General features: G+C 38.3%; 1 protein-coding gene across 4 annotated transcripts in view; it reads right to left on the bottom strand.

Moving 5' to 3' along the window:
- The window catches only part of LOC113092116 (guanine nucleotide-binding protein subunit alpha-12-like), a 29,955-nt gene that overhangs the window by 9,753 nt on the left and 6,690 nt on the right, over positions 1 to 13,512 (bottom strand). For all 4 annotated transcript variants that reach the window (XM_026257712.1, XM_026257713.1, XM_026257715.1 and 1 more), the window contains one exon: positions 11,412 to 11,627. In XM_026257712.1, the coding sequence (XP_026113497.1) occupies positions 11,412 to 11,627 (216 nt within the window). The remainder of the gene's footprint in view (positions 1 to 11,411; positions 11,628 to 13,512) is intronic.

Raw genomic sequence — 13,512 nt, 5'->3', positions numbered from 1 at the left:
TGTGACCAAATGGTTAACCAATTTATGAACTAACCATTCAGAGTGGTTTTGTGATCCGATTTGGTTGATTCATTGAAAAGATTTGACTCCAAAAACTTTTTTATTATTTGTTTTATTTACCACATGAAATGTCCCCATTTACTGAAATCACGTGCAAGCACAGTTTTGCATAAATAAATAAAAAAATATATATGGAAATTTTTGTTATTATCCAGATTTTGTTTGGTGCCCAAACTATTTTTGGAGAAGAAAATAAACATCGCATTGTTGTAATTCCATGGAAAAGCATGATTCTTTAAAAGACAGACAGAGAAAAAAAGGAAAGCACCTGCAGACTCATGCACATACTTTCATTTGATTATAAGGAGTGAAATAACCTTGATAAGCCACTTGGGCGTATAATCTCCAGCCTAGGAATGTCAAGGCAATGGAAGTGTTTGTCATGGTCATATCAAACCTCAGCAATGTCTGTAGAAGTACTTTGACTAAGTTGTACTATAATGGCCTAGATAGGGCAAACAGACAGATAGGACACTGGAGCAGGCCAAAACGAGCGTCCATTTATCGCTCCTGACAGTCTGTCTGCAGATAGCACATGACAGACGACAGGGCAGTCGGAGAAATATGGCTGAATGCACTAGTGACAACTCTCAGAGTCAAAAGCCATTCTGCCCTGTCACTTCCATTCTGCCTCCTAAGAAATGAGGGGTTATAGTGAAGTTAGCGAGGACATGATGCCTGGAAAAACCAGACGAAAAGGGGATGTAGGAAATGATAGGAATCTGGAAGCATAAAGATGTTGGATTACAGGTCATGTCTGTAAATACAGATCTGTTTTTGACACACACAAAAAAAAGGTACAGTCATGTTTCAGTGTTTCTTATTATTAAGTCATTTTAGATAACAGGGGCTACTCTATTAATAAATGCGAATACAGAAATGGTGAGAAAATGATCCTAAATAATAATTTAAAACCCCTCAGTCTGTTAAGCAATAGCACTGTCATAATGTAGAATCTAAAAGCATATTAGTGATCAAGACACATCAGGAGGAACAGTCTGCACAGCTAACTTTCTTCAAGCATTCTTTTCAGATGTACAAATGAATCTAACAAAACATAAAAAATGAGAATATAATTTAAAAGAATATAATATTAAATAATACAAACAAATAAATGAAGAAATAAATACTTTTTGTGACATTTGCATGATAGGTAAGCACCTCCCATTACATTATCAATACTGTAATATGAAAAAAGTATTATATATTATTTAACATGTAAACTACAGCCAAATCACAATTGTAATTATACATTATGATCATATTGGCTGAATTTAATGCCCATATACTACTACTACTACTATTAATATATTGCGTTAATATATAAAATAAATGTATTTAACAATATAAACTGTAATACACTAATTACATTAATGAGAATTTTTTTCCCCCAAATTCATTCCCTTTATGTAATGAATAGTAAATTAATGTTTTCTTTGATTTGAGAGTGAAATGTCATCCACACATTTTAGGTTGCCCTTCTTTAAAGGGGGGGGGGGGGGGGGGGTGAAATGCTATTTCATGCACACTGAGTTTTTTACACTGTTAAAGAGTTGGATTCCCATGCTAAACATGGACAAAGTTTCAAAAATTAATTTGTACGTTTGAAGGAGTATTTTTGTTCCAAAAATACTCCTTCCGGTTTGTCACAAGTTTCGGAAAGTTTTTTTCGAGTATGGCTCTGTGTGACGTTCGATGGAGCGGAATTTCCTTATATGGGTCCTAGGGCACTTCTGCCGGAAGAGCGTGCGCTCCCGTATAACAGAGCACTGAGAGCAGAGGCATTCACTGATCAGAGCGAGAGCATCGCGAAATGTCACAGAAGTGTGTTTTTGGTTGCCAGGGCAAGACAACCCTGCACAGATTACCAAAAAAAAAAAAAAAACAGCATTAAGGGACCAGTGGATGGAGTTTATTTTTACAGAGCATCAACGGAGTTGTGCAAGTGTTTGTGTTTGTTCCCTGCATTTCGAAGATGCTTGTTTTACAAACAAGGCCCAGTTTGACGCCAGATTTGCACATCGTTTATTTCTTAAGGATGATGCAATCCCAACGAAAAAGGGTCACGATCGTGTGTTGGAACCGCATGCAGTGAGTAAAACTGCTTCAAATATCTCTGTGTTGTTAACTTAGCTATCGGCGCGTAAGCACATCAAGTAAACAACATGTGATGTTGACATCAAACTGCACTTTCCACATGTACAGCTTAAAAAAAAAAAAAAAAACGACATAAAGTGGAACTTAGTCATTTTCCAAAACCGCTAAGCAAATATATACAGTTTCAGTACATACCACATAGAGAAGCCTTTGCTGATGCTGTTCTTGTTAAATTTAAGCCTCTGGATCTGTGTCACAGCTTCCAAACGCTCTCAACGCAAAAGCCTACTCGCGCTCGTGATTCTTTAGCTCCGCCCACAAGTCACGCCTCCACCCTGTCGTGTTTTTCCGGGAAAAATCGGTACAGACTATCTTTCTCTTATGAAAATAATAATAAAACTAAAGACTTTTTGGAGTTATGAAGGATGCAGTACTACTCTATAGGTACTCAAGATTAACAGGATATTGAGTGAAAACGAGCATCCCCCCCCCCCCCCCCTTTAAAACTGCAATCTGCAAGAAACACCGGCTTTGATTGTCTCAGAAGAACAGAAGCGAGTTGCATCAAAGACTGCCACCAAAAGTACAGTGTGTGTTTATTTGGAAAAGATGGGAAAGATTATCCAAATACAGTGAAATATAAATATCCTTTTTTCATCTCATTTCCGCATACCCTAAACAGGGGAAGTATTAAAATTGCTTTTAAGCTATTTTTATAGATACTGTATGTGAAACAATTCAGTGGAAGGCCAGGAAGAATTTTAAAATCAGCAATAATGTCATGAAGCCATTTAGTAGCAAAGCTATTTATCTAATGTGTACATCTGCCTCATTACGTGCTTTTCTTGCACTTTGTAAATAGAAAAAAAAAAACTAAGGAATCAATAAAATGTTTTCTGGAAGTGATCTCGGCAAACATCTCGGCCAAAACTCACAAGACATCTGGTCAATATGCCTTCATCAATCTTGCCACCACCGATTAACCGCAGTAATTAACCGTAACTCTCTCTGAACCATGAATGACATTGCGTCTGGGTTTCCTCCATTTATTCACTTCTCATACATTTCAAACCAGGCTCTAGCTATGAATGTCCCAGTCCAGTGTCTATATCCCAGCTGTCTGAATAAGTCTGGCTATGTTCCGGGGTGGAGCGTGTTACCCGTTGACCGGGAGTCAACTGAGCAACAATAGGGCATTATTCAATGGAGTGGCAGGACTCAGCGAGAAAAGTTCTCCCACAGCTCAGCACTCCTCTATGCCCGCGTACTGCACACACTCTTAGGCGGCTTTACTTTAATTACAGTGTGTGTAAAAACCAGGCGACTATTGACTAAGCATACTTCGCTCCGGCGGCCACAAACGCTCAGCAGTAATCGCAGCCACATCCGTTGGAGTGAGAAGCCAGACTGATTTAATAAGAAGAGTGGATTTACAAAAACCCAAAGTCTAGGGAGGTGCCGATACAAATTAAGATGTCGCAAGACAAAAATGGAAGATAACTAATGCATATGTATAATGTATATGCAACATTCATGATCTAAAGGGATTTAAAGTGGAAATGAAACTTCTCTCATCATTTATTCAGCTGTAAGGTTTTTACAAATAGAATCTGAAATAACCGATGCCAAGGATGTCCTTAAGATTTCTGCAGACAGGTGTTCAAATTTATTTTCACTGCACTGCAAAGAAAACTGGCTAACCAATAAGATTCATGATTTTTGTCACATGGTAACTGTTTTATAAAACTACAACTACTACTAACTACTAATGTCCACTCATGGACACTGTTTTGCTGAGTGACAGACTTAATTTTCATGCCGAACATTTGTGTTGGTGTGACCAGGCCTTCAGAGTATCTTACAGCTTACTGTAAAGACCTGAAAATAATATTTTTTTAAATAAAAAGTGTGTTTTATGCTCAAATAGTAAATATAGTGACAAAGTAGTTTTATAGAAACACTGCCCTAATTAGAATGAACAACAAACCACAAAATAATTACACAGTGTAATAATATTAATAATTATAAAATGGGTTAATATGTTTACATTTTTATCAGCTTGCACCAGCACAAACCCTCATTACTTGTTAAAAAACTACTAGACACGCAGTGGGAAATTAGCACTAAAAATGCATGGGCACAGTTATTTTTTCATCTCACCTTGAAACTACATTTTTAGGAGATTCCATTTCGATTGGTAAATTTTTGGGAGGTGATTATTTAAATGAATTACACAACATGATTTACTACGATTTGCGGTCGACAATTTACTGGTATTTGCGACATTATTTAATGACCAAATAAAGCATGTCTTCTCTTGGTACAGTTGATTGAGCTGTTCATTATGGGAATGAGATGTTGTGTCTGTGTTCTTCAATTTGTGCATTTTCAGTAAATCATCTGCAGGATTTTCCCTCTTATCTGTGCTTTTACGGAATTGCTCTCTAACACTAATTTGCCGTTTAGTAAATCTGGCTCATAGTGTTAAACTTTTTGAACTGATTTCTAAAGTTAAATCATTAATTGCGACAGTAATAGCAATGTTTTCACTGACCCCACTGTGGCTCACAAAAACAATGGTCCCTTTAGGAACATGCAATTGAGTTAAGCATTATGTTGAAACTGCACTTGCATATATTGCATTCTCACTTGCATATATTCAATTAAGCCATGTAAAATGCAAAATAGCAGCTCAGACATTCTGCAAACCATCTCCTTTAGTGTTAAAAAAAAGAGCATATCCACCCATGCGTGAGTAAACTATTTTTCATTTTGAGTAATCCATTTTTCTGCTAGAAGATGTACTAGTGTTTGACAGCAGTAGACATGCACTGGCTTCTGGTTGTGTTTGTGTTGTGCTGCATGATTTAGGCTGGCTGTGTTGTTGGGGAGGTGGACTGGTCTCTGGAGATCTACGCTGCAGCTTCTCAGGAATGTGAGCTGTTCTGCTTATCTCCAACTCTTCTGAGGAAGGCTTATGTTCTGCTATAAGCCATCGCTCCTAGTTCGCTCAGTAAACAAATACGCCCTTCCTCTGTATGGATTCACTTTATATATTTTGGATTGACCCTCTAAGACCATCAAACAATTCAAATGGACCCCACATTTACAGAGTGGAAACAGAAAAATAGAGCAATGCAGGCTCAGGCCCAGTGAGACCTCCAGGGGGCATCGTAAACTATTAAAGATCATCCTTAAAATTGTTGTTTCTGGGTAACTACGCACAGCACGGTCGCTCACTCTGCTGCCAGGAATCTCGTTAAAACATCTTGTACAGAAAAAGTGGGGTAACAGGAAGCTTACCAGCATCCCTCTTATTTTCAGCCGTGAGGAATTTAAGACACATCCAAAGAACATCAATCTCCCTGAGGAATGTTGAATGCCGCCCAGCTTTTGGGCAACGGAGGAGGTATGTTTCTTGGGTCACGAAATAAAATGTTCTTATGTGGGGTGGGTGTGTGAAACCTGAAAAAAATTTCTGCTCTTTGTGTATATGAGATAACAGGCCCACTAATGGAATGTTTCAGCACATATAATGATGTTCTGTGTGGTTTTATGTGCTGAAGCTCACAGGACGGGGCCCACTGTCATTTGGATGGTTCTCTGTGTGAACGACACCCCCTCCCTCTTTTTCACAGTCTTACAAAGAGACATCATTACTCTTTCTGCAGATTCTGTCTTTGGCAAAAGCCCAACGAGCTTCCCTGTTATGGCTGAGACTGCTTTTCACGGATGAAATATGTCTGGAGCTTCATATTTAACAAACATAGATCTTGTCCTCTGACAAAAGCTCTCTCATAGGTGCTACAAAACACAGAGACAGAAAAACTGGAATGATTCTGGCAAAATATCAGTGCTGATACTACTAGATCTTAGTGCTGCGTTTGACACTGTCGATCATAACATACTTCTAGAGAGACTGGAAAACTGGGTCGGGCTTTCTGGGATGGTACTCAATTAGTGCTGGTCATACTTAGGAAGGGAGAGGTTATTGTTTGAGTATAGGAGAGCATAAGTCTAAGTGGACATCCATGAAATGCGGAGTCCCACAAGGCTCAATTCTTGCACCACTCTTGTTTAGCCTGTTTATGCTCCCACTAACACAAATAATGAAAAAGAAGCAAATTGCCTATCGCAGCTATGCTGATGATATCCAGATTTACCAAGCTTTATCGCCAAATGACTACAGCCCCATCGACTCCCTCTGCCAATGCATTGAAGAAATTAACAGTTGGATGTGCCAAAATTTTCTTCAGTTGAACAAGGAGAAAACTTAAGTCACTGCATTTGAAAAAGTTCTCAAGGTGAATGCATACCTTGACTCTAGAGGTCAAACAACTAAAAAGCAAGTCAAGAATCTTGGTGTGATTCTGTAGACAGACCTTAGTTTCAGTAGTCATGTCATAGCAGTATCTATGCATACCATCATCTCAAAAACACTGCAAGAATGAGATGTTTTGTTTTGTATTGGTCTCCTCACTGGCCTTCCCAAGAAGACTATTATACAGCTGCAGCTCATCCAGAACGCTGCTACCAGGATTCTGACTAGAACCAGAAAATCTGAGCATATCACACCAGTCCTCAGGTCCTTACACTGGCTTCCAGTTACATTTAGGATTGATTTTAAAGTACTTTTACTCATTTATATATCACTCAATGGCCTAGGACCTAAATACTGTACATTGCAGATACGCTCACTGAATATAACCCTAACAGACCACTCAGATCATTAGGATCAAGTCAGAAATACCAAGGGTTCACACAAAACAAGTGGAGTCTGCTTTTAGTTACTATGCCGCTCGCAGTTGGAACCAGCTTCCAGAAGAGATCAGATGTGCTAAAACATTAGCCACTTTTAAATCTAGACTCAAAACTCATCGGTTTAGCTGTGCATTTATTTAGAATTTATTTGTCATCTATAATTATTTTCTATTTTTTAACTGTTTTAAATTCATTTTTAAAAATTTTTTAAAATCTCATTTTAAAAGTGTTTAAAATCCCTGTTTTAATTTTTTGAATATTTTTTCTTTCTTTTATGTTAAGCACTTTGAATTACCAATTTGTATAAAATGTGCTATATAAATAAACTTGCCTTGTCTTGCCTTGCCTTATGAAAATAATGTAACAAATCAAAAAGTTTTGACCAATAATACAAAACACAGTTTTTGTGAGAATCACCCTGTTATGGATGCATAGCCTTTGTCAATTAACATTGTAATTTCTTAATTTTCATTTCCACTTTCAAATCTAATCATTTAATTCAATTTGAAATGAATTACGCTTTATTTTAAATCCTAAAAAATATTCAAAAAGTTTTACGATCATTATTCAACTTAGTGTCTCACTTTACTTGATACTGAATACAAGTGACCCACCCTTTTGGATGGATGTGGAGATTATGGTGAGTTTGACAGAAAGGAATTTCTGATGGCTCTGACTCAACTGTGGTGAAGCTGCATTGCACAGACAGATCTCTTCTCTTTTGGCTGTGGCTGAGATCTAGTGTGGTTTCTCAGGGTGGGCTGGGGGGGGTATCAGCCTTCAACAAAGCAGCAATACAGACTTCCTGTCCATGAACTCTCCGCAGCCTTCAAGCAAAGCAATGTTTGTGTCCAATCACAATATGACCAGAGCAGCATTCCCGCTAACAGCGAGTCTTGTGATTTTGGCAACCTTCTGACAATGGATCCAGTCCATTTTCTTTCTTTCTTTCCTTTTTTTTTTTTTTATGTGCTAGCCTTAAACACATTAAACCCAGTTTTCCTTTACAATTTCCTCATAAATACTGGTGGAAGGAAATTACATCTCAGCACAAATCCTGTCACTCAACTATTAAACTCGAATCAAAGAGATTTATCAAGATCCATGCAGCCAACTCAATACAATCCCATAACATTTATCACGGTCAATGGTCATACGGATTTCTGACATTAATTTAGGGTTGCATACTGACAAAAAGTCTTATGCTTGTTTCTCATGGTCAATGCCAATGCTTTTCCCTAAAGAGATCCTCTAATAGACTACAACCGAGTACTGAAGGCCCTCCCTTGCACCGCCACAATCCTCCCAAGAGCTGGAGGAACAGAGCAGACACTGGTGGAAATTGAGCCAAGTTCCTCACAAAGACATGCATTAACTCTGCAAGTTAATTAAAACGCTGATGTTCTTGAGATGATCCCACAAGCATTTTGAGCTTCAATGTAAGAAGGATCTCTGACCGTCTGTACAAAGAGCTACATGAGCAATGTCACACATCTACTAAAATATGTCTTTGTATCATAATGTCCCTTTGTTTTTAAATGTACTAATCCAGAAACCTGACAGTGCTTTTCAAATTCTGAATTGATTTAATGTGATCTCTGATATTTGTACTGTTTGTGGGATCCAAAGAGAGTTTCAGCTCTCATTAGCATGTACAACTTGCAGTCCTTGTAGAAAAGTGACTTTTTGTTAAGGAAAAAAAAAGATCAGCATTTCCATAGGCGCACTTTTGTTTGGGGTTAGAAACGAAGACTTGTAGGACAGGGTTAATTCTGGGCCTCTGGTCAATAGGGAACAGGAGTTACTCAGTCGGACAGGCTGAGCCCTGTAATGTCCTCCCACTCACTGACTTCTGAATGGACTCACAAACAAACATGCCTTCACAGAGGAGAGAGAACAAAAGAGGCTGGGACACCAGCCCTTTGACCCAAATGGCCAGTTTGACGAAATGACCCATATAGGGTCAAAAGACTCATGTCACAGACCGAAAGGAAAAACAGCTGGGTCAAACTCCACAGACATCACACGTTTCATTAAAGCAAAACAGGCAAATACTGGCTTTATAATGGTAGAAGTATTAAAAAGCTTATTCGCCTAGATGTTGGATTTTACAAGATTCTTAGTTCCTCTCTTTAATGCCCTGTATTCATATTTTACTTTCCATCATATGAAGGTTTTAAATTCTCAGTCATTCTTTAATTCTATCTACAGTTAAAGTGCTGTGTTGTGGGTTTGGGTTTTTCTTTTAATCTTCTTTTGCAATGGGAAGAAACAACAGACATTGCAGTCTGTTCATTTTATTCAATATTCCATTTAATTATTTAACTGTACTAACTGTATTTTCTCTTTGAATCCTCATTCAAATCTCTTTGCTGGTCTATTTTTTCCAGGGTGCTTTAAGACATTATGTTCCTTCCTTTTTCTTCACTTCTAATGATTAACAGAATACTGTGGCATACAGTCATGGCCAAAAATATTGGCACCCTTGGTAAATATGATAAAAGAAGGCTGTGAAAATGTATCTGCATTGTTTATCCTTCTGATCTGTTATTTAAAAAAAATCACAAAGCTCTAACCTTTCATTGGATAATAAGAATTTAAAATGGGGGGAAATATCATTATGAAATAAATGTTTTTCTCCAATACTCATTGGCCACAATTAACGGCACCATTTCATTGTATATCGTCTGTATATCGTCCTTTTGGCCATGGTTAGATCCAAATTTACAAAGATCCTACTCTCGCTTTTTTTTTTTTTTTTTTATGAAATAATTTCTGAATTTTGTGAAAATCTTATTATTATTATTATTATTAAATTCAGCATAAAATATATGTAGACATTTAGCCACCATGCTCTACAGATATCAATCAATAAAACGTTATTTTAATTTTTTTTGCCAGTTTAACAGCTTTTTCAAGTTACAATTCAAGTTTGAAAAAATCTCTGTAATATCACATTTTAATGCACAAAATAATGCTGAACTGAGTAATATCTTAGATATCATAAACTGGCTTCATTATGATAATGCAGTGGTTCTAATCTACCCACTGCTCTGCACATTTTGTATGTCTCCCTTATTTAACACACCTGATGCTGATCATCAGCACTTTAGAAGAGAGATCCATGAACTGATCATAGTGCGTCAGATAGAGACACATGCAAAATGTGTAGAGCAGTGGGTCCCGAGCACTGGAGTTGAGAACCATTGTGATAATGTATGCCAATCTGAAATGTGGTTTTATCTAAAGAGGTAGTCAGTAAATAAAAAGTAAAATATGAGTAGTGAATAGTCTTTTTCTTTTGTCCTTAAACAAGACTGTCTGTGTTTAATCCCAGTAGCAAGAGCTGATAATGTAAACTCACTTGTGAAAGCAGAAACAAACATGCAGTGGGTTTTGAATGAGTTCAAAAATGAGTTCATCTGTCCACAGATGAACTCATCACATCATAGATGTCTGATTTATCAGATGACAGCCGTCTGTTCTAAAGCCTTTGAAATTAGTATGACCACAGCAAAAGGTCAGTAGCTACTTCTTCAAAATAAGAAGCATCAATGAGATGCTTCAGACACTTTATGGCCTCAATTTCTGATAAAATGTAGATTTAATGAAAGTCTTTTCTCTTTATAGACAAAAGAACGTGAGCAGTCAAATCATCTCATGCAAGGGAAATTTGTGCCATTTCCTCACAGGTTTCCTCACTGTCTATCCTGTCCTCCATCCGGCTCCACTGACCTAGATCTTCAGGACTCTCAACAGCACTTAAAAAATTCATAAGGATCCAGAGGTACTGTGACAGAGATGTGTACGTGAATCACATCGCTCCAGTGCACAGTCAGAGCAATTAAAGTTTGAGAGACTCCTGTGCACAGCTTCTGAACTCATTAAAGTCCCGTGGCAACATACACGCTGAGATGAGATGCACATAAATAAGTCAAGCTTCTTCTGTTTTTCTGCACTCAGCAGGTTTAATTAAGGTCTCCCTGTGTCTAGCTTTAATAGCTAGGCCAAAGTTTTCCATCTAACTGACACTGAAATATTACCATATTTCCCGTACCCCCTTGGCTATCAACTGGTAGAGATCACGGGTTTGATTCCCAGGAAACACACATATTAACCATACACCTTGAAGGAAGTGTATTATAAAAAAAAACTTACTGAACATTTGAACAGTAGTGTATTTGTATATTTAAATGACAATAATAATTAAAGTAAACCATTTTCCTAAAAAATCTCACTAAATAATATCACTATATATTGCAAAGGTTAGTCAGATTGGCTGAATGTGCTGCCTATTGAAGCTCCACTTTAGGAGGCTATCTATGAACGATCACCACTGTGCCCTTGAGCAGTGCACTTACCCCAGGTAAATAAAAGATTATTTGTTTTATGAGAACACACGTTGCCAACTACCCAAAGAGCCATTTGGCTCTTCCTGTGAAGAATATCCAGATGGCACAGGTTGTCAGGAAATGTATCGTGATTACACTCACCAGCTGAAACTCACTCCGTCGGCCGTAGGCTTCTTGAATGCCACTATCATTCCAGAGTGCCTGCAGGGCTGGGACGTACAGCTGAAAGGTGCAGGGTTCGACAGGCATGCCTGCTTTATTTTCAAAGGACATAACAAACATGCCGTGCTTCTCGTTCTCAGAGTTCTGCCAGGGAATGCCAAGTTTGTCTCGGGCATCCACCAGTACCCGCATCCCCTTTGAGAAACAAACAACAACAAAAAAAGACATAGAAGGAGAAATAGATTAATGCCATGTTTGTTTGTCTAGGGTGTTTAACAGCAGGGTGCGTCTCTAGAGCTGAGCTTCTATAACAGGAAGATGAAGCAATTCTTCTTGAGACAAAATAAAGATAGTAGCAATGTTTTCATGAAAACACCTACAACACTTTAAACCTGGCAAATGTCTGTCTCTGTAAATCTCCCACACTTTGTTTCAAACAGTAACCTGTTTAAGTGAAAAGGGACAAATAATTGAAATAATGATGTACCAGAGTGGGAACCACACCAATAAGAGATTAGCCAGTCATATAAGATGCTTAAAATCAGAAATGACCAGAATTATTTATGTCGTTACATTGGTCTTATACCTTTTGTACATGTTTCAATGAGTGTGTAGGCCTGTGTTTACACCGAGATATATGTTCAGTGTAAAAACTATTGTGATAAACATTTGAATTTGAATGAATGGCTGCTAATGCATCTAAGCGCCACCTACTCCCAGAGTATGAATTTGCATTTTCATTCAGCCGTTTCTTACTAATTGGTCTGAACAGACAAAACAAAACTTTTTTTAGTTGATGTAAACAGTTGACGTAAACAAAAATGTCTGAGAGATAGTAGAAACATTTTGTAAAACTTCTACTCTTTTGGTGCAAAAAAACTTGCCTAGCATTATAATTATCCATATGGGTATAAATTACATACACACACACAAAAAAAAGTTAATAATAATACTGATGCTACTGATTGTACTGCATTTAGAAGAAGCTCAGATTGCTGCAACTCAGTCATGACAAGTATACCTGAAAAGGAAGATCTGATCCCAGAACTGAAACACTCTGAAGCCAAAAAATGAAAACATCTCCAGAAAGCTCTGTTGAGATCAGCAATCACACTGAAACAAATCTTCCGTGATGAGCCTCCTCACTTCCAAGCATAACTTCAAATACACAAAACCCTGAACTGAGCCTCTGGCAATTACCATGAGGGAAGAGCAGAAATATCCTGAGATGCTTTGTAGATGCAACATGAGGTCATCAATAATAGCTGCAGTACTATCAACCAAGGCAAAATCTTCCAGCACATTTCACCTTCCTTTTGTTGCAGTGGAATAACATCCTGATATTCAGGGTCCCAGAATGGGGTCCTGGTCCCCTTCTTCTGCTCTTCAGTATGAATAATCGACACTAGCACTCAAAAATGCCCAGAGCAAATGTATGCTAGAGTAATTAGAGCAGCCAGCATGCCTTTGTCTCTGAAGAAGATAAAGGGTCCCTCAGGCACAGGTGCTTTGTGGGATTTGACCCAGTGACCCGGGCGAGTCCGTTTACTGCCATTCCAGCACATCAGGTCAATAGGTTGACCGTAAAGGCAATGAAAACTCCTAGTCTGTCCACATGTGTGAGGGATTTGTACATCATCAAGAGACGGTTGCATTGCAAAACCAATAAAACAGCGGGGCAGTGGCAGGAAATGAATGTGGTACAGTCCTGTTAGTCTGGCTGTCTCCATCAAATCCTGAGATTCCCCCCTCTCCCAAATCCCAACACTCCCTGAGCCATCAAACAGTTCACAAATGTAAACAGTTGTTCATGCTTAAGGCCTCCCTGCTGTTTCTTCTTAATGCCCTTAATAGTGTGCCTTACTCCAGGGTTGTCAGGGTACCTTCCTAAAACTCAGTCACACTTTTGCCTTTATTTGTCTTGAGGGGGCGGCCACCCAAACTCACCCATTCATCTCTGACCTTTTACCCACTTCTGGCCAACACTATCAGGGAAGCGTAGACGTATCCTCCTATCCTCCTCGGCTGGATCCATTGACACCGTCAGGGCGAGAGAAAAGAGAGAGCGGCTAGGCAGCTT

Source organism: Carassius auratus, unplaced genomic scaffold (assembly GCF_003368295.1).
Source record: "Carassius auratus strain Wakin unplaced genomic scaffold, ASM336829v1 scaf_tig00214480, whole genome shotgun sequence".
Lineage (NCBI taxonomy): Eukaryota > Metazoa > Chordata > Actinopteri > Cypriniformes > Cyprinidae > Carassius > Carassius auratus.
Note: the sequence above shows the minus strand (reverse complement) of the source record. Positions and strands in the feature narration are given on the sequence as shown.